Source organism: Nelumbo lutea, chromosome 8 (genome assembly GCF_056320005.1).
Source record: "Nelumbo lutea isolate HS-2025 chromosome 8, American lotus-T2T, whole genome shotgun sequence".
In the NCBI taxonomy this organism is placed as follows: domain Eukaryota; kingdom Viridiplantae; phylum Streptophyta; class Magnoliopsida; order Proteales; family Nelumbonaceae; genus Nelumbo; species Nelumbo lutea.
In genome coordinates this window covers 52,062,465-52,089,297 of record NC_142691.1, presented here as the reverse complement: position 1 = coordinate 52,089,297, position 26,833 = coordinate 52,062,465, and the positions used below count along the sequence as shown (strand labels likewise).

At 40.4% G+C, this 26,833-nt stretch overlaps 2 protein-coding genes across 2 annotated transcripts in view; both read left to right on the top strand.

The window, feature by feature from the left end:
• Positions 1–1,526: 1,526 nt before the first annotated feature.
• On the top strand, positions 1,527–3,075 carry LOC148844168 (malonyl-coenzyme A:anthocyanin 3-O-glucoside-6''-O-malonyltransferase-like). The gene has a single exon (XM_088959953.1). It carries the CDS (start codon positions 1,626–1,628, stop codon positions 2,982–2,984), a length of 1,359 nt encoding a protein of 452 aa, XP_088816079.1. The 5' UTR covers positions 1,527–1,625; the 3' UTR covers positions 2,985–3,075.
• Positions 3,076–18,507: 15,432 nt separating this feature from the next.
• Positions 18,508–26,833, top strand: part of RID2 (S-adenosyl-L-methionine-dependent methyltransferases superfamily protein) — a 32,767-nt gene continuing 24,441 nt past the window's right edge. The window contains exons 1-3 of the mRNA XM_088959511.1: positions 18,508–18,856; positions 19,894–19,979; positions 22,620–22,695. Of these exons, the coding sequence (XP_088815637.1) occupies positions 18,508–18,856; positions 19,894–19,979; positions 22,620–22,695 (511 nt within the window). The remainder of the gene's footprint in view (positions 18,857–19,893; positions 19,980–22,619; positions 22,696–26,833) is intronic.

The following is a 26,833-nucleotide window of genomic DNA, read 5'->3' as shown; positions in this document are numbered from 1 at the left end:
ATTGGCACAGTTTTTATAGTCATACATTAAGAATATCTCTGTACTTGTATGCTTTTTTCATTAGGAGATATTCCCAATACAAAGTTGTAAGGGATTGTGGAATGGTGTAAACACGATCTTGTGAGCATTGAAGCCAAGTTCTTTTATTCTAATCACAAGTGAGTGCAGGGTAATAGCAGCAATTGGACAAAAGGTTGTGGTTGGTTGCAGTGCAAATAAATTTGCACTGATGCAAAGCCATGACAATATAAATTATTTGAGTGTAAATTCTGACATATTATTGTTTCAAATTTTAGCTTACTTTGTTGATTACAGTATAAATAAAGTAAATTAAGATATGAACCAGAATAAAATAAAATCCAAAAAAATTAAACAAGAATTTACATTTCTTTCATTTGTACTGGTATAAATAAATTTATACTGCAACCAAACACAACCTTAAGTCTTAAGCTAGAAGTTCAACAGAAGCACAATGGCATGCACTTATACAACTGCTTCCACCGTGAATACCGAGAACAGGAAACATAATCCTTGCTCCAAATCCACCCTGTTGCCATTCCTAAATCTTAATAAATAGTTTGTTTGCTGTGAAAAGAAAAGATAATTAAAATATTAATCTATGCTTAAGAATGGCAATAAGGCCAGGCAAAGCAGGGTTTTGTATGCCCTTATCCTCAACCCCAAACTGAAATGCCCCGCCAAAAACCCCACCAGGGCTAAAAATTCCAACCCAGCCCAGTCATTCTTAATTGGAAAATTGTAATTTACAAATTTACCCTAGAGTTTCGAACTTCCCCCCAACCAGTGATGGAGTCCCATGGGACGAATCAAATTGCCATCGAACTTGAACAATTAATCAAAAATTCGAAACCTCTCAAGAATTTTAAAAATGCATGCAACCACTTTTATCACATTGATTCATTGGAATCCTTTTCAGTAGTATTCCGTTTTGAGCAACGTGAATAGGGAATGAGAAAGTGATGGGACGAGTAGGGGGACAGGGTCAACCCAGTAATATTTTATCATCAAATTTACCCTACATCCGCTCTCACCCCACACCACATGCCGCTGTGTATTGAAAACATTTTCTGATAGTATCTCAGAACTGATGATATCATCATTGTGAGATAGATATACTCAATACACGACAAGATGTAATGTAAGGCGTTGCAGGGTGGAGATGTGAATTCAATAAAAGATATCTTTAATTATTATGTATAAGCCATGTGTGTGGCTGTGGTATCCTCCGGGTATGAGATCCGGGCTGTTCCTACTTCCAAATAGTCCAAGTTTTTCCCCTCTTTGCTACCATCTACTGTGAACGTAATTGAATGATTGAATTGTCTCACGTGTCAATTATTATCCCACGAGTTCAGATTTGCGCCCCACAACGTCTCACACTACATTTCATCCTGTATGGGAACGTCTCACGTGTCAATTATTATCCCTCTTTGCTACCATCTACTGTGATGTGAACTCTCATCCCACTTCATCTATATATATTATGGAGTCTACTGTCCTATTTTCATCACAAAGCATCTCTGACCACACCATTTTCTTTCCTTTGCAGTTTCAATATTTCAAGACAACTTCTACATCTCTCTCTCTCGTCACATCAGGCTCTAATGGGGGCACTTCCACCCAAAGTAAAGGTTCTGGAGATGTTCTCCGTCGCTCCTCCACCTCAGTCAGTCACCGAAGTGTCACTCCCTCTTACCTTCTTCGACCTACAATGGCTAAGACACCCACCCCTCCAGATCCTTTACTTCTTCCGGCTAACCCACTTCACAGAAACGCTACTTCACAACATCAAGCACTCCCTCTCTCTCACTCTCCAGCACTTCTATGCTCTTGCTGGAAACCTCACTTGGCCACGAGAATCTGAGAAGCCCGTCCTCCGTTTCATTGACGAGGACTCTGTCTGCTTAACCTTAGCTGAGTGCTACAGCGATTTCCATCGTTTCTCTGCTAAGAACTACATGTGGGACGTCAATGAATACCAGTCCCTCCTCCCTGACTTGCCAACCTCTGACACATTAGCCTCTGCCATGGCCCTACAAGTCACAGCCTTTCCAAACAGCGGCGTTTGCGTCGGAATTACTGTCCACCAAGCGGTCGCCGACGGTAACACGATAACTCTGTTCATGAAGGAATGGGCTTCGTCCTGTAGGCTTGGAGGAGGAGGTGACCACCCATCGCCAAGGCCGTCCTACGACAGAACAATTATCAAAGATTCTCAAGGAATCGAGAGACTCCTCTTGACAAGGTTGCTGGAGTCGAACCTGTCCGAGCCCAAGTCTCAAAACCGAAGCTTGAAATTATCAGAGAACAGAGATCTGTTCAACATTGTCCAAGCCACGTTCGTGCTCAGCTCGAGCGATGTTGAGCGGCTCAGAAGATGGGTTGTTAGTGGACCAGATGGGGAAAAATACGCAAAGCATACAACGCGGTACGCTTTGGCCTGCGCCTATGTGTGGATTTGCCTGGTTAAAGCAGAAGACACAAGCAGGAGGAAGGCTCACTTCGTATTTTCTGCAGGTTGCAGGACTCGCTTAGACCCACCTGTTCCTATGACTTACTTTGGTAATTGCATTCGAGCAAACCTCGTAACCGTGGACATGAGTCAGTTAATGGGAGAAGATGGGATGGCTGTAGCAGTCGAGGCAATCGATAAGACTGTTAAGCAGCTGGATAACGGAGTCCTGAGAGATCTGGCGGAGACTGATTCAGCAATCACGGCTGCTGCAAGGTCCGAGAGAGTAGTTTCAGTCTCCTGGTCGCCTAAGTTGAGCGTTTATGACATTGATTTCGGGTGGGGAAAGCCCAGAAAGGTGGAGATAGCGTCGGTATGGAAGAGTGGAGCGTTCTCCATGGTAGAGAGCAGAGATGGAGATGGTGGGGTCGAGGTTGGTCTGGCCCTTGGCAAAAAACAAATGCTTGTTTTTGCTTCGCTTTTTGTTAGTGGTCTTGAGGCTACTGGATAAGCCGTGGGTGGTGTTGTTTACCGTTGTTTCTACACGGTGAAACCTTAGTCTGAGTTGATGAAAATAAATGGAAAGAATGTTATTTTATGCACTCTTTTCCCTTTTCATTTACACTGCATCCGAAAACAAAAGTATACCGACACTGACGATGCTGGTTGGAACAGGTTTTTGTTGGGCGGAGATTCGGAGGAAAATTTGCCAAACGTTACCCGAATTTTAAAACGTTACAATTTAGAATCCCAAACAGTCAAAATGTGATAGCTCGAGAAAGTTGGGATTAGTAGAATACCTACTCAGATATAACCCTAATTTTCTTGAATAAAAGAGGCAGGATATTTGTGTATTTTCAAATCACAATTAACGGCAATTGGTACTTAAAAATTCAAAACCAATTTTAAAGTTTGGAACCAAAATAACACTAGACCCAAATTACACCCAATCAAGAAAAAAAAAAAACTACTCCAAGGCAAAACAGTTTAAAATATTCATAAAAGAGCAATTGCCAAAAACGGAAATAAAGTTTGCATTATTTTGTGTATCTATACTTGATCGGACTGCATCATCACGGAATGGAATTATGTACACCGGGATATGCAACTTATTAGTGATGAACACGTCAGTATTTGTTTACAATACTCCACGTGGAATCCATACCTTAGCTTAGCAGGAAGGATTGAAGGAAAATTGGCATGGTCACTCATGGTTGATTGTGGAGTTTTACTGGTCTTAAAATCAATGTTTCAAAGAATGGTCATTTAAGAAGGCTAAAATAGTTTTGCATAATTTATTAAAACCTACCCTAAAAATTGTATACTAGTAAGCTTCATGTGTTCCGTGGGTAAGGATGTGGGAACAATTTGTTGGGAATAGATTTAAACTGTACATTGGAAAACCTTCATAGTTGTATGTTTTTTTAAAGAGAGATATTCCCAATGCATGGCTACAAGGATGGTTTTGTGAAACCAAATCTGATTTTTACTAAAGCACCCTTTGTACTTTGCAACAGTATTACTTGTTAATTTGTTTTCCCAAATGAAAGTATACAATGACCTTTATGGGCATAAAAAAACCGTCTCACTGATTGAAAATGGAATCGCGACTCATTGGTTTAATAAATAGAGGTGATGAGACCTCCGAAAACAACATCAAAATAGTTTTGGCTCAATAGTGATTCCCTCAACCCAAAGGAACTGGTCTAACCAGTCCGAATAAGTCTCGAATGGAAGAAGAAAGGGGTTAGGCATCCCTCTCCCGAGTCTAAAGGCAGGGCCCACATGAAGAGCTGAAAACAAATATGCACAAACTATAAAAAAAAAAAAAAAACTAATGGCCTGAACCAATTAAAGACCTAAAACATATTACTAAACATAAACGAACCTAAAGAGAAACACGAGCTAGTGATCACAACAGAGAAAGCATAGAATTTGACATAACCAGATCCGGGAAGAGCATATGGCAATAAATAAATAAATAAATAAACGAAGATGAAATTAAAAGCATCAAATACTAAAGCTATTCGGCAGAAACAAACCTAAATAAAAAAACTTCTTGATAAAATGCATTGGAACCAGCTAAATTTGTTATTCGGGGAGGAATTAAAACCATCTGAAGAAATGCCAAATTCTGAAATAATGCCGAATTGAAAATCGATTAACAAAAATATATCAGACATCGATCTGATTCAGTTTAGTGTGATATATTAGAGAATAAACGGCAAAAGAAAAGACAATAACCTATTGTTGCAGTTCGGTAGAATGCATCAGAGAAAATCAATAAAAGAAAGAAAAGGAACGGAACCAGCTAAACATGCTATTCGGCGGCCATTGTTTTGCACGAACTACAAGCTGTCTCAAACAAGAATAATCTTCCCACAGATATAATCACAGAAGTAGAGTTAAATCTAAGAAGAATTAAACTAGGATTAAGCCGGGTACGGGAGCTTACAGGGAATCGGCACTTCCCCTTTCTAACCCTTGATTCATGAATATATGAAGGAAAAACAGAATAATACAGACTGAAGAGGAAGAGCGCTGATTGAAGATGGGTTACCTGAGTGCGCTGATTCCCGAGAGGTCGCAGGATACTGCAAAGATTGGCCGAACTCCGGTAGAAGGAAAGTTGGTCCGCTTTAGGATCTCAAAGAGTCCCGGGTTGTCTAGCATAGTCAAGCACCGATGCTGCACAGGGGTTCATTCTGCAACTTCTTGGTTTGGCGTTGAAGGTGTGATAGATGGCAAATGAAACTAGCTATGGCGATTGATGTGGGGTGATTTGGCCCGACCTAGTAATAGGGGAACACGTGGACACGACCTAACTGACAGGATGACAGCTCACCCCGATACATCAAGTCTACAACGGACAGAGCTTGGACAACCAAACCACCTCGGAGCAAGCCCACCTCGGGGTAAGTCCACCTCGAGACACGATCGCATCAGGACCACCTCGGTTCCAAGGCACTTCGGTATTCGTACCAGGTCGGATCCAAAGGGCACTAGCTCGGGTAATATTGACCAACCTCTGCATAACAACACCGAAGATCTCGCAACCAGATTCCACGCTTTACAAGATTACGCCTCATAACAGCTAGCCTTATCTCCCCCGTCCAAATCGGGCGGAAGTGATAAGCCTTATCGGCGTTATCTTCTGCTAATACAGAAATGGGCCACATCATAGCAATAATCCCGAAACCACTCTGAAAAAATCGCGAGGACTCTAGTATATAAAGACCCCAACCCTCCAGGGGGAAAAGGTACACGTAATCTCTGCTTATTAGCTCTCTTGCTTTCTAAACTACCTTCATCTTGCGAATTACTGACTTAAGCATCGGAGTGACTCGCCGGGTAAACACCCCTGGGTTCTCTGATTCTCTCTGTGCAAATCAGCCAACTCCGTCGTCTACCGGAAGCCAAATCACCTCCAGCTAGGAGCAGCCAGATTGCATCACATCATTTGGCGTCGTCAGTGAGAAACGCTTCAAAAAGCCTTTTTCCACTGAGCATTCCAAATTCAATTTCCATGGCATTTTCCAGTAACGTCGGACAGAACGCTAATATGAACGTCACCGGGGGGCATCATATAAGCCCCAGTCGCCTCCTCGGCATGGGCAAGATCAAGGAGGGTGGACAATAAGTCACCCCCAGGGCCTAAGGGCCAAAGTATAGAGTTGACGAACTCGTCACCATATAAGTCTCAGTCACCTCTTCGACATGGGCACATAAGATCCTATCACCTCTTCGGCATGGGCATATAAGTCCTAGCCGCCTCTTCGACATAGGCAAGGTACTTCTAATGCCTAAGTCATAGACAACTTGAATATAAGCCCTACGATGTCTAGCCCACTTTGGCATATAACAATAGGTTGGGTCCGTTAGGGACAACCGACATCTAAATGAGTAGTCCGTGCGCGGACATGTCGGCTATATACCCTGAATGTCGCTCACCTCGGTGTACATTATATGAAGTTACCCATACTACTGTCCGGGTAGACAATTCGGGGTGATCTGAACTTAGAAAATTTTTATTTTTGGTTATCCTTACTTATTGTCCAACTCAATAGCTCGACAATTCGGGTAACCTACACATTCTCTACCCAGATCGGGAGTCACTCACACTTAGAATACTTTTATGCTAGGATTAGTCAAAAAGTTCATATTTCATTGATGAAAAGATTTCATTATCACCCGAGCTCAATAGCTTCGGGGTGTACATCTATAATTCAAAAAAAGGGGAAAAAGGAAGAAAGAGGCAGAATCACGCAGAAGGACTGTCAGCCTTATGTGAAGGGTCCACCACTTCGATCTCGTCATTACTCTCCTCCTCTGATGAGTCGGGCTCCTCGTTCGTTGCCTTGGCCACTCCAGGGGCTAAGCCTGACATCGTGATGGCACCGAGGTCGAGATCAGGGAAATTTTTCCGGACTAGATACCTGCACAACTTGAACCCGGAGCGGTAGGAGCTTGAGCCATATTCGACCTAGAGAGCATGGAAATCCGATGACTCCTTAAAATGCTCAACGGCTTGGTTCCTCTCTTCTTCCCGCGCCTCCTGGATGGCAGTCTCGAAGATTTGAGTTCGTTCATGGACCATTGCTTCAAGGTTTTTGACTTCTCGTTGAAGTCGTTCCTTCTCCTCTGTCATTGTTGATATTAGCTCCTTCTGTTTTGTGTTCTCCTCGGTCAGCGTGGACATCCATCCTTCCTGGTCTAGGATAAGTTGTTTCTGGCACTTGGTCCCTTTTTTAGCCCGAAGTACCTCACCCCGAGCTAGGTCCAGCTCGGGATGGAGCTTTCGTTCCTCCACCTTGGCGTCCCGAGCCTCCTTTGAGTGGATAGCGACCTGGCGGGCCAATGCATGAGGGGTGGAGTTGACCTATCAAAAGCAAATCGAGGTAAGTAAAAAAAAAAAGGAGAAGAGTGTAGCTAAAGGTTGAAAACTTACCACCATGCAGTGGCTGGAAGATAGTCCCAAGAGCCGGTTTGGAGGCATGTCAGCCCATCGCGCGACCTCACTCGGAAAGACGGCATCCCGGCTCTTGCGCACCATGAGCACGTGATTCATGGTGCTTTCTCCTTCACTCATGGGGGCGCTCTTTGACTCGGCAATGGGACCCTCTAAAGCCAGTACATCCTCTGATTCTTGAGGATGAACTTCCACCTCGCGACCCTCCTTTGGGACAACTTCGGGATCCGCAAGTCGGGCTTCCTCCTTGGGGGGCTCAGTGGAGATCGGCTCCATAGCCAAGGCCTCGGTTGCTCCAAACGTCGAAGGCCCGACCTCTCGGCCTTCCGCTTTTTCCCCCTCCGAGAGCTCATCAGGAGGCTCTCCACATCGACCTTTGGCATTGTAAATGTAAAAAAAAAAAAAAAAAGACAGTTAGTCAAAAAACTTGAAGGGTATCTTAATCAAATATCCGAAAGGAAACCTAACAAGAGGGCTCAAACCAACGTGTCCTTGGCCAAGAAGTTTTTCATTTCAAGCCCGAGGTCCCTCCATGAGTTGATCACCACCCTAGTCTCGTCGTCCAAGCTCACCCCGGGGTCCTGAGTAGCCACCCTCCAGTAGGTTGGGAAAGACCACCCTTCTGGGTTACAAGCAATGAAGTATCGCCTTTTCCAGGCCGGAACCTTGTTCAGACAACCATGCAACATTTTGAATCCCGGCCTGGGAGAGATATAGTAGCTCTGTCTGACGTCCCCGCGCAGATAGGCCGAGTTTCACTTGATCACACAGATCAAGCTGACGACATCCAGAGTTAGAGGTCGGTCGTAGGAGTGGAATAGAGAAATAATGCCGATGATATTCCGAATAGAGTTTGGATGAAGCTGGTCAATGGTGATGTTGTAAAACTTAACTACTTCTATCAGGAAAGGATGGAGTGGGAAGCGCGGCCCTGCCGCGAGCTGCTCCTCAAAAATAGGAAGCTCATTGTGATCATGAGCTCAAGGGTACGGACCTAAGAGTATGCTAAAGACTAAGCTATCGGGGAGATGATAGCAGGACATTAAGTACAACAATCTGTCTGAAGACAGTTTGGAATGCCCGAAGTCATCGGGATCCCGACCTCGGGAAGAAGTTGGGGCCCCTGATCTGGAGGATTGACCCTTTTCCTGAGCTTCGGTCTCCCTGAGCCGAGATGGTCGACTTCAGGGTTAGAGGTTCCCTCTAAAGACTGAAGAGAGGTACCCTGCCGCGAGATGACTTCTCCAGCAGGAACAACAGTGCCCTCCACCTCACTAACACTATCTACAAGCCTATCTATGCTAGAACTTGACATAATCAGAAAGCAGGAAAAAGCTAAGGAATGGAGACTCACCGAAGAGAACGAAGTGGAAAATAGAAAGAAGACCAAGCTGGCAGACTCCGACGTGACCTCAGGAGAGCTCAATCACTAAATTTGTTGCGACAAGAATAAGTCACGGACCCCCTATTTATAGCCGCAATGTCCCAGAACCAACGGTCAAGATCGAAGCAATCCAACGACTCCTAGGAAAACCGGCTATGCGATCCTTGAGGATAAAATCGGTTTAACACATTTTTTGACGTCCACAGAATTTATAAATCGCGTAATGTCCGCGCGTGAACCAGAGGCGACCTGAGTTTTCCTGGTTGAGCTGAGTGGCCGAATAAAGTCCGACCCATGATTCATCTGACTAGCCGCCCGGTCCTCGGACCAAATCCACTTGGCTCGTCATAAAATCCCTGCACCAAGTCAGGACCCCTGGCCCAGGGAGTGGGGGGCAATTGATGTGGGGTGATTTGGCCCGACCTAGTAATAGGGGAACACATGGACACGGCCTAACTGACAGGATGACAGCTCACCCCGACACATCAAGTCTACAACGGATCGAGCTCGGATAACCAAACCACCTCAAAGCAAGCCCACCTCGGGGCAAGTCCACCTCAGGGTAAGTCCACCTCAGGACACGATCGCATCAGGACCACCTCAATTCCAAGGCACTTCGGTATTCGTACCAGGTTGGATCCAAAGGGCACTAGCTCGGGTAATATTGACCGACTTCTGCATGACAACACCGAAGATCTCGCCACCAAATTCCATGCTTTACGGGATTACGCCTCGTAACAGCTAGCCTTATCTCCCCAGTCCAAATCGGGCAGAAGCCATAAGCTTTATCGGCGTTATCCTCTGCTAATAAGGAAACAGGCCCACATCATAGCAATAATCACATAACCACTCCGAAAAACCTGCGAGGGCTCCATTATATAAAGACCCCAACCCTCTAGGAGAAAAGGTACGCGTAATCTTTGATTACTAGCTCTCTTGCTTTCTAAATTACCTTCAACTCGTGAATTACTGACTTAAGCATCGGAGCGACCTCGCCGGGTAAGCACCCCCAAATCACCTCCAGCTAGGAGCAGCTAGATTGCGTCACATCAGCGACCGGAATGCATTTTGAAATAATAGGAACTAGAGGAAAAGAGAAGGGGAGCGTCGATGGTGGTAGAGCTTTGTCTCACAGCCGCTGTATCGCTGAGTCCGATGAAAAATAAAAGAAGAACAAGAAGGAGGGAGTGTAAGAGGAAGACTAGGAAAGATGGAGAAGAAGAGACTCCGTTGCTCGCCACGCCGCTGGTTCGAATGGAAAAGAAGACGGGGAGAAGGCTGTGAACAGAGGAGACAATAAGAAGAGAGAAAGGGAAGAGGCAAAGGCATAGGAAAGAAGGATGAAGATGAAAGAAAAATGGGCAGAAACACAGGGGAACGGTGGACTTCGTTGCTTGCTCCACCGTTGATTCGAACAGAGAAGACAATGAACAGTCTCTCCTTCCTCCTCCCTCTCGATTCAATTAGGTTAAATGAAGCATTGTTTTGTTTTTTTATGGGGTGGTGGTTATTTCGTAATTTCCATAAAAATAGGGTATTTTGGTAATTTTAAGCAGGTTGGGTTAAACTGGGTATAAGAGGGTTAAACCAGGTCGATGAAGATCAGACCTGGGATTTCAGATGAATGGCTAAGATTTTGGGTCCGAATGGAGGGTTGAGATGAGTCTAACCGTAGATGGGATTTTTATATGCGAGGGATAGTGAGATTGGTTGAAACATAATCTTCTTGGACTGAGGCAAACATGGTAGTTTTGAATGAAATTTCATGGGGAAGGGGATTTTGGACATTTTGAGTTGATTGGTAGGGTTGGACTGGCCCAACTAGGCTTGGAATGGGAGGATCTGGGGATGGCTCGATTAGGTTAATGCAGAAGCTCGAAATGAAATCTTTATGTGATGAAGGGGCAAATGAAGGCAGTTTTGGGTGAAATTTCTCAAGGTAGAGTTTTGGGTAGTTTGAGATGATTAGGAAGATTAGATTAAGCCAACTGGGCCCAGATTAGGCAGATTCAGAATCTGGTCAATCTAAAGCCTCGAAATGGAATCTTTGTGTGGTCAAGGGAAAATGGAGGTGTTTTGAGCAAAAATTTCATATGTAGGGGTATTTTGATATTTTGGAGTGATTGGAAATTCTTGATTGGTTTAGATGTGTTCGGATCAAATGGATGTTGTTGGTGCGAAAATAGTTGAAATGAAATCTTTGTTTGATGGACGGGAGAATGAAGGAATCTTGAGTTCAAATTTCTTGGGTAAGTGTTTTGAGATGTTTTGGGTGTAATGGGTGTGTTTGATCTAATAATTATGGTCTAATTGAGGGTCAATCGGGGCCATCAGTAGGTATTAGGCAGGTTTAATGGTAGATCTGAGGGCTTTCAGGGTGAAATTTGGGTTTTCCAGGTTTTTAGGTGTTTCGGAGAAGTCGAAAGGGGTCTGATCGAGTGTTTGGGGTGAATTGGAGGTTTAGGCAATGGATTGAGCAAAAATTGGGTGCTGACAACCTCTGATGTCTAACCGGCTATTTCTTTTGTTTTGAAAATAGAAAGAAAGAAAATCGATGTCCTAATGCCCATTTCAACAAGATTATTTGATTCCAAGGTGTCAGTTATCTCAATACCATGGACTAATTAGTTTTCCTTCTCAACCTCATTTGCGTAGAGAAAAGGAAGAGGAAGAAGAAGAAGAAAAAGGAAGGAGATAAGAGGAGCCAGGGAAGAGGGTTTTACTTGTAGGCAAGGTTCAAAGTATCAAAAATGCCAATCCGAATGGCAATTTTAATAGACGTATTGAGATACACCTTGTATATGAATGCATACAGGACAAAAACTAAGATATGCATAAATACGCTTAGAAATAGGGGTGCCAACGGTATCCGAAAATCCAATTTTGAATTCGAGATTCAACATAATCGAATTGAATTAGGATAATTCAAATAGTTAATTGGTCGAATTCAGATATGACCTACTTCAATTCGATAAATATCCAAATTCGACCAATTGTTTAATTTTTATATATAATATATAATTTTTTTAAATGTTTTATATAATAATTAAATTATATAAATAATTTATATATATAATATTTATTTTATAAATTTATTAATTATTTAAAATAATTAGTTAGTCGAATTTAAATGTTTTATATAATAATTAAATTATATAAATAATTTATATATATAATATTTATTTTATAAATTTATTAATTATTTAAAATAATTAGTTAGTCGAATTCAAATTGAATCAAATATTTGAATATTAAGTCATATTCGAATTCGAATATTAATTTTCGATATCCGTCGAATATCAAATCGAATTCGGATATTGAATATTTTAATTGGATCCGAATTTGGATATTGCCTGATCCGATTCGAATTCGATCCATTTACACCCCTACTTGGAAACACTATAAATACTTTAATAAATCATAAAATAGATCAACAACATTAAATATAAGACCTCAATGAGGTGTATATACATTAAATTAATATATTTTAATGGTTTTACGAAGAAATATATTGTAGTTAATTATTATTTCATTAAAAATCTTATGCTTAACTGTAATTTGTAAATTATAATTCTTAAGTTTTAATGTTTTATGGGATGGAAAAAACCCAACTCTCCTATCCAACCATAAAATATGCATTAGTACAACTTCTAAGTGAAAATATAATTGATAATTAATTATTATTTAAATAATAATTATTTATTATTTATTTTCAAAAATTATAAAAAATAAATAAACATTATATAATATATTCAAAAAATAGTTATTAAAGTAGAAATTTCAATTGCTTTGTGGATATGGTATATAATCTATAGAATTATAATATATTCAATTGTTGTGAGCAAATGATAAAATATAATTAATTATTATTTACTTTTAATTCTAAAAATATTAAAAAAAACATATTAAAGAAGAAATTTCAATTGCTCTATGGATATGATAGGTAAATCCATAGATCTAAAACAAATTTAGTCTTTATAAGTAGAGAAAAAATTGCATTTTCAATTTTTTTGTTAATTTATATTTTCACCAAATATCTTCATGAAATTTCCATATCTACCAATAACATGAAAAAAATTATGATTTTGAATGTAAGAAATGTAGATTAACATAAATTTATACATTGAAGAAAAAAAGAAATTATAATATCTTATAAAAAATTGAAAAAAATGTACCTATTTTTACCATTTTTTTTTAAATTTGAATAATCTTAAAACAAAAATTAACGATTCACCCTTGTTTCTTGCATTTTTTTTTTAAATCTAGCACTCTAGGAATGAGGTTTGGAGTTTAAGAGTCATTTGGAGGGTGAAAGAATATTTATTTTAGGGAAAAGAATTTTACTTTTCCCTTTTTTTAGTTTTTGGTCGTATCTTTTTTTGTCGATATGCTACCAATATGCCTCGATACACCTTTGATATACCTCAATATGGGTTCAAAATGAACGATTTCCATGTATATCTCATATCTATTTTTAAAAAATATGATATGATACACCCTGTATTGGGTGTATCGTATCAAAGTTTTAAACCTTGCTTGTAGGTCATGAATAGACCTGTTCACGAGCCAGGTCAAGTTTGGACCAGCTTTGCCTATTTATAAATAAAAAATGACTAATCCCAAGCCTAAGCTCAACCCAACCATCAGGCCTACATCTTGAGCTTGAGGCTAGCCTTATATAAAGTCCATAGCCCAATTTAGACAAATATTTTTTAATATATTAGTTATACATTATTAATAATATATTACATATTATATATATTCTATATATTATCTATCTATATATAAAGCAACTTAGTCCACATGGCATCTTTCTCCTCTTCAATTTTTGCTCCAAAATCCCCTTTGTTAAGTTTATATTTTTAATTTTTAATTTTTAATTTTTTAATTCTACGCAATTACATCTAAATAGGCACATAACTCACTGATGCTGCTCAATTCGAGGTAGTGCATGAACCGAGGACAGAAATTAGATAATCCTTGTTGGAAAGTCGGGGCTGAGTTGCAAGGATGAGGCCACGCTTCAAGACCTGCGATCAAGGAAGAAGTCAGAGGCCCGAGGAATTATCCCCGAGTAAGTACTCTGACACTCAAGTCAGTAGGAGGGAGTGGATGGTCGGGCCGAGCTATAGGAATGCTGGTTTGGGCTACTTAGTAGTTTGGGTGTTAGAAGTTGGGAGAGTCCCTTACCTCGAGCATGGAGTACCTTTTTATAGACAAATGGTTTGTATCCTAATCGGAGTAAGTTTCCAAGGAAATCGGGATAGAGTTCCCCATTGAGGTTACAGGGGGTAGATTCCTACTCCTCGGCGAAGTTGTCTTTCCATCCCTATCCGCTAAGCGGGCTTATCCGTGAGGGGCATCACTAACGTGGTCAGCGGGATCACGGTAATGTCGTAGCTCGGCCAGACTGTGTCGACGTGGCCGAGCTATGACAGATGGCCATGGGCTTCTAGGCCAACTTAGCCATGTCCCCAACATCACTCCCCTAGTTCCGAAGCCAAGGGACGAGGTTCCCTAGGTTCGTTGCCTGGCTTAGGAACTTCTGAGCATACATATTGTTTGCGCAATGTTGGTTGTTGTCGAGGAGTCCTCCGATTGTCAGCTGCAAAACTTAAATGAGAACCGAAATTTTGGTTCCCAAACCATTCCCCGAGTTTTGCTGTTGAGGAGGGGGAGTGCTTGACCAGACTCTTGTGCGGCCTTGTGGCTGTAAGCTACCTAGCCGAGGATTTGAGTGGCCTAGACGAGGATTTGTGTTGAAGGCTATATCGGTACTGCGGGTCTCCGCGTCGAAGGTTGAACCAGTGCAGTTAATGGGCTCAACTGCTGCCTGTCGAGGGTGCCGCTTCGGTTTTCGAGGCTTCCTGTCATACGTTATTGGTCGCGCCGATTGGCCTTCTGAGGCATTGTCAGAGGTGCTTCATCTGCACTGTTGATCTCTCATCGGTTTGTGCCCCTCATGGTTATAAAAGGGAAGAGGAGGGCCCCTATCGTCTTTTGATGCAGACATCAGTTCGGCCTTACAATCATTTGCTACTAATAGTCAAAATAATGAGGAGTCAATAGCTAGGTTACACTTGTGGCATACTAGGCTAGGTCATTTACCTTTTTCGTCATTACAAGGGTTGTTTCCTAAATTATTCAAGTGTGTTTCGAGTCAAAGTTTAGTTTGTGAAGTGTTAGTTGTCAAAACAATGTAGAACTCTTTATCCAATTTCTAGTAATGGAATTCAAGCTTCTTTTGATTTGGTCCATTCTGATGTTTGGGCCCTTCACCTCTTGTTTTTTTAGATGGTTTTCATTATTTTATCAACTTTATTGATCACTATTCATGATGCACCTGTTCATGGAGGATGCAGGAATGTTACACCAGCCATCTTGTGCTAGTACCCCTCAACAGAATAGGGTAGCTGAGCGCAAAAATAGACACTTGTTGGAGACAACTCGAGCTTTACTATTTTAACATAAGGTTCCCAAGCACTATTGGTCTCAAGCAGTCATTACCGCATCATATCTGATAAATCGAATGCCATCTAAAGTGTTGGGTATGAAAACTCATTTCTCTATCATCTACCCTAATCTTCCAGACTTTCCTCTTCCACCTATAGTCTTTGGTTGTGTATGTTTTATTCATGTAAATGACCCAAAAAGACAAAGTTGGATCCTAGGACTACGAAATGAATCTTTCTAGGGTATTATCCTACACAAAAGGGTTACAAGTGTTATGATCCAGTTACCAAGAAGAAATAAGTCAAAAAGGATGTGGTATTTTTTAAGTCTTAATCCTATTTTCAATCTTTCTAGAATCATCTTCAAGGGGAGACTAGTGGAATGGAAAATGATTTTTCTTCTCACTCTTTTTTTGTGCCTCTTTTAACTTCGGGCCTTCCATCTTCTCCTCCCGATCCTCCTAGTTGTAACACCCCAGGTGAATCTAGTAAGGCTCCCATTGAACCTGTTACCACTCTTGATGTTGTGGATGTAACTGAGGACACTAATAGGCAACAAAAAGATATGAGAATCATCTACAATAGAAGAAAAAAAGACCCTCCAACTCATAGCAGCAACCAATCGAATTCGGATCAATCTATCTCAACAACTCTAGGTATAATCTTATCACTTATACTTCTGATTTGGATCTCCCTATTGCTCCTCGTAAGCCTATCTATTCTTGTACTATCAAACACTCCATTGTTGAATATGTTTCTTATTCACATTTATCTCCTCGTTATTATTCCTTTGTGTCTGCTCTTTATTCCATACATGTCCCTACTAGGTACTCAGAGGCATTGTCTGACCCAAGATGGAGAGAGGCTATGAATGAATAAATGAAAGCCTTAATGAAAGCCAGGACTTGGAAATTAGTGGATCTACCAAAAGGGAAGAGCACTATGGGATGCAAGTGAGTGTTCATTGTGAAGCATAGGGAGGATGGGTCCATTGAAAGATACGAGGGCAGACTAGTGGCGAAGGGGTTTATTCAAAAGGAAGGAGTTGACTACAAGAGACTTTTGCTATAGTTGCAAAGCTCAATACAATCCGAGTTCTATTGTCATTAGTTGCAAACTTCTCATGGGAGCTATATCAGTTGGATGTGAAGAACGTTTTCCTAAATGGCGATCTACATGAAGAGGTATTAGTGAATCCTCCACCAGGTTATGATTTTGATGGGAAAGTGTGTAGATTGAAGAAAGCATTATATGACCTTAAACAATCTTTTCGAGCTTTGTTTGAGAAGATCTATAGGGCCATGAGGAAAGTGGGATACAATCAAAGTGGTGCAGATCATACTTTGTTCATAAGGAAACATGATAGCAGACTTATGACACTCATCGTTAATGTGGATGATATGGTGATTACAGGGAATGATCTAGAAGAGATAAAACGATTGAAGGAGTTCTTGGCATCTGAGTTTGAGATCAAAGACTTGAGCCATCTGAGATACTTTTCTTGGAATTGAAGTTGTTAGGTCACAAGAGGGCATTTATATATGTCAACAAAAGTACGTCCTTGATCTTCTAGAGGAGATAAGTATGATGGAGAGTAGACCAGCAGATATTCCAATAAAATAGAATCATTATCTACAGGAATCAGTTGGAGATGACTACCTTGATAAAGAGAGATACTAAAAACTGGTAGAGAAATTGATATATCTGTCTCTCACTCGACTAGAAATTGCTTCTTCCATACATGTTGTCAGCCAGTTCATGCACTCTCCAAAGATTCCTCACATGAGAGCAACGAAAAGGATTCTTAGGTATTTGAAGACTTGCCCAAGAAAAGGAATTTTGTTCAAAAACCACAATAAAATTGAAATTGAAGCGTATACTGATGCAGATTGGGTTGGTTCTATTGGAGACAATAAGTCTACTTCTGGGTATTGCACGTTCGTTGGAGGGAATTTGGTTACATGGCGAAGTAAAAAGCAGAATGTGGTTGCTAGATCTAGTGTAGAGGCTAAATATCGAGCTATGGCTCATGGTGTTACTTAGGACCCTTCTCAGTAAGCTCGGGACAAGGGTCGAGTGTCCTCTCAGACTGTATTGTGACAACAAGGCTGCCATCATCATTGCAAATAACCTAGTGCAACATGATAGGATGAAGCATATTGAGATTGACCGACACTTCGTTAGAGAAAGGATAGTCTAAGGGGAACTCTGCATCCCTTATACTCCTTCCGAGATGCAAATTGCAGATGTGCTAATAAAATGACTAGTTTCAATGAAATTCTTAGACTTACTTGGCAAGGTAAACATGACTAACATCCATGCTTAACTTGAGGGGGAGTGTTGGTTCAATTGGTTTAGTGTTTATGTTAGTTTTATTTATGTTTTAAGTTCTTGAGCTTATTATGGGCCTTAGTTATTGGGCATAAACTTGTTTTATTCATTTTATGTCTAGGTGTCACATCATTAATCTGGGGCATTCTAATCATTTCTTGTAACATTACATTGTGAGTACTTACATAAGATTCTAGGGTCGGCTGGAGTGACTAAGCCGCCATTCTCAGATCTCCTTTTCTTCTTCTTCTTCAGCTGCTGTTCTCCAGCAAACAATCTGCAATGCTGTTCCAATCCAAATACGGAACAAACTTAAGTCAGTTTTTGTCTCCTTATCGGGCAATAAGGATAAAATATTTTGGAAACTCAAATAGAAATGGTAAATTTTCAATCAAATCATCATATTACGCTAAAGCAAATTTGGATCACTCTTCTAATGATATGAAATGGATCACTAGGGTGTGGAATCTCAAATGCCCCCCCTAAGATAAGAATGTTTATCTCTTAATATTAAACAACGAGCTTCCAGTTGCTTAGACATCGGGGGTTTGACATTGATGATGCTTGTAACCGGTGTGATGAGATGGAGGATGTTAATCACATATTCAGAGATTGTGTTTATGCAAGTTTGGTTGACATTAACCTCGGATCTAGATGGGTTGAAAGAGAAAGATAGTAACCTTAGTAATTGGTGGAATAGAACCTATCCTAAAATGGTGCCCCTTATGGCGAGGTGATGGAGAAAATGACATTTACCTTATGGTACCTCTGGAAGAGTAGAGACCTACGGAGAGTGTTTAACAACATAGAAACTCTGCCTCAAATTATGATAGATCAAGCTATGAGTGTTTATCTAGAGAAGTCAATATGCCAAACTAATCCTAATGAAAACGAAAGAATGAAGAATTGGATTCATGTTATGTGGAACAATCCAAACAATGACACTGTTAAGATCAATTTCGATGTTTCCTGTGTCAATTATGTTTGTTCTGTGGCACTATTGCAAAGACTTGTAGAGGGGAAATTATTGATGTCAAAGCCTACCGTTTGGGTGATTCAACTATCAACTTGGCTGAGGCATGGGCTGCTTGGGAGGCTCATAATTGAGAGAGATTCAAATCTGGTTATCTCTTGTCTTAGGAAGCAGATGGACGCTCCATGGAGAATGAATAACATCATTGATAGCTGCCTGGAGAAGATGAACATCATTGCCCATGAAGATCTTACAAATTCGTTTTCTTCTTACTGTTTATCTCTACAATTTATGCCTAGCTAGTTCTTACATTTGTGTGAGTGATTTTTCGAGACGTGCTACCCCCAGGTCTTGTGTAGCCCCTCTTGTCTTATCTGATAAAAAAAATAAGGGGTTTTTATTGTTCAGTCCACTTCATAAATCTTAGCCCCAATGTACAGGTGGGATGAATCATGTGGATTGATGTCAAATCCACAAGCAGGATGCGGTTTATAAGAGGGCTACTAGTAGACTAGAAGGGGGCTGTAATTTCAGATTTCTGAGGTGGACTACAATCTACTTATTTCAAAAAACAAAAAATACCATTTATAGGCTTAAATTTATGAGATAGGATTAGGGGGTGCAACTTGGGCGGGCCCAACTTAAGCTCGAACTGACCCAACCTAGAATTTTACATGGGTTGGGCTTGGATTTTCAGTTCTCGGGCTGGGCTCAGGCCCAAGAAGTTAGCTTTTTCTTTTTATTTTTCGGGCCGGACTGAGGCTTAGCCCTTAGGTAGCCTGAACCCGGCTTGAGCCGGGCCCAATTATATACATTTATACATACATACATATATATATGTGTGTGTATGTAAATGTTGTATACATATTTACATATATATATACATACATATTTGTATAGATATTTTGCATACATATTTACATACACACATAAATATATGTATATATATTTGCATAAATACATTTATATATGTATAATTTTAGAATGGATTCATTAACCAACTTAAGCTTGGCTTGGGCCCGAGCCTAACTCAAATGCATCAAAATAGAGGGTGGGCTGAACTCGGATTGAAAAAATCAGGCTTGACCTCGGGCTCGGGCCGGGTTCAGGCCTTAAGCCCAAATTTTAGGGCCGGGCCTGGGTTGACCATAAACCCGGCCCAACCCGCCCGACTTGCACCCCTAGATTGGATGGGGATACATCCATATATATAATTCGGATGACGTTGATAGATCGAATCCGAATTCGAATTTGAATTCGATTAATTGGATACAATTTGCAGCCCTAGACGTTTGAGCGGGTAAAGGGTAGTTTCGTCATTTAAAATTCCGGAGATATTCTATGACGATGCAGAGGCTCGGAAGTATACTTCTTCATCTCGGATAATCGAAATTCAGGTAAATTTTATTTTAAGTTGTTTTAAGCTGATAATTAGCGAATTTTTTAGTATTTATATTTAAAATTTAAGCGATTAGTTCCATATCTGAATTTAGCTTGGTTTTTAGCGAATTAAGATGGATTTTCCGATTTTTCTCTGTGGTATTTCTTGTAGAATTGAAAACAAACTATTATACCAATCAATAATTATTGTATATAAATGGTCTATAATTTATATTTAATTGGTTAATAACAAATTATTTAGATAATGTAATAACCAAAACTAGGCATTTTCTGTTTTCTAGTTTTATTTTAATCAAACCATTTTTTCCTTTTTTTTGTGAATAGTGGCAAAAAATTGTATTGTATGGAATTATTATTACTATAAAGAGGGCGAGACACCCTCAGAGAAGGGGTTTACAGAATGCTATACATGTATCACTATAGGCTATAGCATATACATTATATCTTGGACTCATAAAAAATGATAGAAAATGAATCTTCCTTGAAAGAGATAGCTTTAATCCCAGAAAATTGGTGTAGTACTGATGCCCACCGAATAGGAAATCATGCAATCTTGCAAACCAGAACCACGTGAGTGGAAGATTTCCCTTGAAACACCTTATTAATCATCTCCTTCCAAACCCCCAGAAAACTGCAAAGGGCAGCAAATTCCAATGGATTCTCTATTCAATAGAAAAACAACCCACTCTCCAAGAAGATAACAAATTCTCTACCGATCAAGGACAAGTCCATTGTCTCCAGAATAGATTAAGAAAGTACCTCTAAACTAAAAGGATAGAAGGAAAAATGGGCAATGAATAAGCAAATGATCAGTTGAATTGGGTGACTCCCCACAAAGCAGTAGACATTGTGCAAATTCATACCCTTTTTCAAAAGCAACCTCAGTCTTAATCCTATTCCAGCAGCCAGCCCAAACCAAGGTTTTAAGAACTGACCCAGAAATAGAACTGCTTTTTCCTCTGGTTCCTGGGTCAGCAATTCAACTGGTTGGGTCAAATAGGTCAAAATGATTGAGTTCAATTTACATTGTATATTGCATTCTGGCCATTAGATTGGAATGTTAGGTTAGGTTAGGAAAATACATAGGTCATATATACATATTATTAGAGAGGAGAGAATGAGAAGAGTGGCTGAGAAAGAAGAAAGAAAGAAAGGAGACGAAGAAGAAGATGATTGCCTCCTTCAGATTTTTCTCTCTCAGGTTTCTCTTCTCATCTCATCGCTCTCTCTCTCTCCCCCATCAGCTGGTCAGGTCTCTCTCTCTCTCTCTCTCTCTCTCCCCCTCTCTCTCCTCACCAACCGGTCAGTTTCTTTCTCTCTCCCCCACCAGCCAGTCAACTGTTCTCCTTGTTTTTTGTTATTTTAGTTTTTAATAAATAATTTGTTTTTTTATTTAAACTGTGAACTGTTGCTGGAGTTGAATGGTTCAGTGGTTAGACTGTCTAGGTAATCGGTTTGTTGACCAATTCAATGTATATTTACAAAATAATGGGCCAGGCAGTAGAAGGAACCAAAATGGTAGCCAGTTTCTGGGCTGAGTGGTTCCACTGCCTGGGTCAATGGCGTTTTGAAAACATTGGCCCAAACGAAAAAGATAACCTTGGATGGGACCTGAGATCTCCAAATCCAACTCCATGGAATAGCTTAGAACTCTCTAATCAGCATTTTGTAACAAAATTTGTTGGAGAAAGAACCTGAATGCTCCTTCAGCCAAACTTGGGAACCTCTCTGCTGGGTGTTCAACTGAATGCCTCATAATCTCTACAGCTGCCCTCCAATAAGTGTCACTTTCCAGTCATTCAAATTATTTTTGAATTTGGGTACCCACACCAACTGAGAGCCAACCCATCCTGTACACTCCTCAACAGATGCCTTCTTATTGTCAGCGATGTTATAAAGGCTTGGATACATTACAAAGAACCCGTTCATGACACCAAACATCAGTCCAGGAATAAATATGTTCACCATTACCAGGTTTTTTTCAAATATTTGCGTTAAAATTCTGCTTTAGATTCATGATTCCCTTCCACAGGGAAGAGCTGTAGGACTGGGCAGGCATGAGAGTCTCCTAATCCATAGGGACAACACCATACTTCACTTATTACCTGCTGCCTCTAAAGCTGAATGTGTTCCTCTCCAAACCACCACAACCACCTACTAAGTAGGGCCTTGTTTTTTACTTTTTTTTTTTTTTGATAAGTAAAGAATCATATTCTATTAATTCAAAGATTGGTTACATGAAAATCCCCTTAGAGAGGCACGAGGTAGCTCCATACAGAAAACACAAAAACTATTCTGGGTGCAACTGTAATTTGTGTTTTTCAACAGTCATGCCTTGTTTATTACTTTTAACTTAATCAACCCAGTGCCCCCTCCTCCCTTCTCCCTAGGTTCACTTACTTTTTTTCTTTTTGATCAAATTTATTAATGGGTTTCAGATATCTTGACGTGTATTTTACTGAAACATTGCCGCATGTAATGTGGGATGTTAAAAAAAAACTCTTGTTTATAGTTGAACCAACTATTAAATAGATAATTTTATATTATAGAAAATCAGGAATTAGGATGGATTTGAGATTATTTTTTGATTATGAAGGAATCCATTTGCTAATGCTTCTGCTTTGGTGTATCAAAAGTCAAAGCTTTCAGAGAGAGCACTGGAGCTGCTTGCTTTGCCTGATGATGGAGTGCCCAGACTGCTGCTTGATATAGGTGCTTTTCAAATCTTTTAGTTCAATACCTTTTGTTCATCAATAAGAAAAATGGATTAGGTTTGTGTTCTGGATTGAAGTAAACATGAAGGTTTAGTGGAGCTAGATTCCGATCTTATGCTACTTTAGTCATTTTTTTTTGATAAGCAACAGATTACTTTCATTAAAAATGGAAACCACTGCCTAAAACAAAACACCTCCGGAAGGCACAGAGTACTAACATCATGAATACATAAGAGAGAAAACAAATATTACAGGTTACCACCCAGTCCTGGACAACCCCATTCCAGCTTTTTTTTTTTTTCTCTACCCTAGCCCTAGCTAAAGAGTCATCCAGGCCACTAGCACTCCTAGGCACCCAATTGAATGAAGTATTCAATAAGGAACCCCACTATTGTGCCTGTCTCACCAATGGCTTAGCCTTCCAAGGTATCAGGTCCAGTTTCTTCATCCAACAGATTAGAGTTTGACAGTCACCTTCCACCTCTATGTTCTTAAAGTCCTTTATCCTCAATTCCTCATCAGTTCCAGCCCCTGTAATAAAGCTTTCAATTCTTCCCTTAAAGAGTACCAAACCCAATAGGCCTAGAGTAGCTGAGTAGGATGTTCCCATTATGGTTCGTGACAACACACCAATACCTGAGTTTCCTCGGTTCCCATGCTTGCACCTGTTAAACTTTAACTTAAGCTTCTGTGCTGCTGGTGCACACCAACTGACCATGCTTCCCGAATTCCTCTTCTGAAAGTCAGCAATAGTTTTCCATCCCCGTAACACATCATTTAGGGAAATACCGTTGAATTCTTTGGTCACCAGAGCCCAATGGGCAGCTCTAATCATGGAGAGCTCAAATAACTCCACCCCTCTTGCCTTCTCAAATATTTTTTTGATGAATAAGGATAGTTTTATTACTTCAAAAGAAAATGAAGATCTCATACAGCAGCCCATGGAGAGGCATGAGCTGCAGCCTCTCTCAACTGATTACAAAGAAACTTAAAAGGAAAAGGAAAAGATGAACATTATGGCTGAGCCCAAAACAAAACTTACCTATTTGTCCCTTGCTTAGCTAAGCCATCAGCCAAAGCATTTTCTGATCTCTCCACCCATTGTGTACTAACAGACATATTCCTTGTCAGCCACTTAAAATTTCTTTGACTTCATTTCTATGGCACCATTTAGTTTCCTCAAGGTTCTGCAACCACCCCACCACCACCTTGAAGTCCCCTTCTATAACAAGCTGTCCTACTCCTAACTGATTTCCGAGTTGCACTCCATTTATGGCTGCTAATAGTTCTGCTCTGACTGAATCCTCAAATCCCAAAGGACCTGAATAAAGCAGTATAATATATCCAACCTCATTTCTCAAGACCCCTCCCATTCCAAAGCGCCCTGGATTGCTCTGACTACTCCCATCAAAATTCAGTTTCATTGAACCTTCAAGCGGTGGAGTCCATCTTGTAGATGCCTTAGTCTTCCCAGAAGAGCACCTTGCCACTGCTAGCCAATTTCTCTACAAGTCTGAAAAGGAAAAGTGATGGAAAAGTTCCTAGTCTTCATCCAATGGATTGCCCTATTCATCACACACTCCTTCAAATCTTGACTGCTTCTCTCCTTGTCTTGAAAGATTCTAGCATTCCTTTCTTCCCAAATTGTTCATAGCAAGGCTGCTCTAGCACATCTCCACAATTCTCCCTCTTTTTTTGGGCCAACTAAAGGTAGAAGGGTTAAAGATCATGCACACTTCTGTTGGCATGTTCTCCCTGCATCCAAACAATGAAAAAAGCCAATCCCACAATTCTATAGAGAATGGACAGGACATTAGTAGGTGATAACAATCATCCATGTGAGCTCTACAGAGAGTACACAAGTTGGGTGCAGTTGGGTGAAATACAAAGGAACGGTCTTCTCTTTTGCAGATTATCTAAAGTGTTCACTTTACCATGGTACACTTCCCAACAAAAAGCCATTATCTTTGGGGGAACTGGCCTACACCAAATTTCCTTTGAAGGGAAAACCAATTGAGAGGGAAACTGACAAAGGGACTTAAAAAAAAGAAGCACAAGAAAAGGTCCCTTTGGGCTGAGGAACCCAAACAGACTTGATTCAAGAGACAGAACAGATTAGATAAGGAATTAATTTTTTTGATCAATAACACAATTAATTAAATAATCTCAATAATAATTACAGAGGAAGACAAACTTTCTTATCTTCCAGCTATAACTTGAGGACCAAGAAAGGAAAAAAGGAAAAAAAGAGAAAGAGAAAAAAAATGAAAATTACAACTATGCCCAAAATATTGACTCCCTCTCCACCCCTTGTTTAGCTAACCCATCAGCAAAAGAATTAGCTTATCTTTTTACCCAACTGATTTTAATTTCCATTTCTCAAGCCAGCCATCTAAATTTCCTCCTCATATTGCTGTAATTTCATAAGCCATTGTTGTCTTTATTCAGCCATCCTACCACCACCTTTGAGTCCCCTTCAGTTATAAGTTTTCGATATTCATCTCCCTGGCTTTCTGGATTCCTTCCATAACCTTATGGATCTCGACTCTGAGAACATGGCAGAAACAATCCCATTCTCATCCCTGAAAACACCCCAGATAAGGAATTAATTTCCTCATCCCTTAACCCCCTATGAAAACCAAAGTCCCAATTTGTAGCCAAAGGTGTACCCTCAATTGTGATAAAGCTTGAAATGACCTCATTTTTATATAGACACGGGTAAAAGTGAAGGGAAAAAGGTTCTTTAAAGGAAGATTACCAACCCAATATCCTCCCAAAATCAGACACTGTTCCCAAAGTAAACATCATACCTGACAAACTGAAGAACACTGTGAATGGCTTTCCAAGGTGTTGTCAAAGTAGCCTGCCTTGATACACCAGCATCCCACCCATTCTTTGAGCTCCCATGAATGCTTCCCAGTACTTCATGCCATAATTTGTCTTTCTCCAAAGGCCACCACAACTACTTCCCCAACAACGCTAGATTTTTCTGAATCACCTTACCTAGGCCCAAACCACCCTCTTCTTTGCTTCTACACACAATTTCCCACTTTACCAAATGGTCCTTCTGCCCTTGTCCTGGTTCCCACAGGAAATCCCTTATTAGTTTCTCTAGCTTCTTAGCTTCCCTAGGTGGTATCCTAAAGACAGAAAGAAAGTAAGTGGGTAAGTTTGCCAAGGTAGCTCTTATCAAGGTGATCCTACCACCCAAAGAAATGTAGTTCTTCCACGATGCTAATCTCTTCTCAAACTTCTCAACCATTGGAGTCCTAAACCTACCCTCCCTAAGGTTTGCCCCTAACAAAAGCCCTAAGTAGGACAATAGCGAAGAAGAGATGGTGCACTCTAGACAGGTTGCAATAGCCTCACCCTCTCTATCCTCCAAATTGATACCTACTATACAACTCTTTTCCATATTTATTTTCAAATTGGACACTCTTTCAAACCCTCTTATCACCTCTTTTTACTTTGCTACCTTCTCACTAGCACCCCCATCACAAAAATCATCAAGTGATTTGCAAACTGAAGATGAGTGATTGGAATTTGATTTCTATCTATCCTCCACCCCTTATAAGATCTTCCCTATTGGCCGTAGTGATGATTCTACTAAAAACATCAACTACTAGGGTAAAAAGTAAAGGTGAAAGTGGGTCCCCTTGCCTGACACCCCTACAACCTGGAAAGAAGTCCTTCACTACTCCATTCATCAATATTGAGTAGTAATAGGTACTAATACACCCAAGTATCTAGCTACACCATCTTTGCCCAAACTCACACTTCGTCAACACCTCTAAGAGAAACTACCAATCCACCAATTCATAGGCCTTCTCAAGATCTAATTTATAGACAAAGACTCTTTTTCCAGACCTTTTCATCTCCTTCACACATTCATTGGCAATCAAGATTCGATCAATTATTTGTCGTCCGTGAATAAAAGCCCATTGGGCTTAACTTAACTAATAATGGAGGGGAGAATTGCTTTAATCCTCAAGGAGAGCACTTTAGCCAAGATTTTATAAATGCTCGTCACCAAACTAATCGGCCAAAAAAGTTGCATTAACTCCATGGCTTACTATGTGCGTTTCTTCAAAAACATTGCTTGTTAGAAAGCCATTGTGAACCCGTTAGGGCCAAAA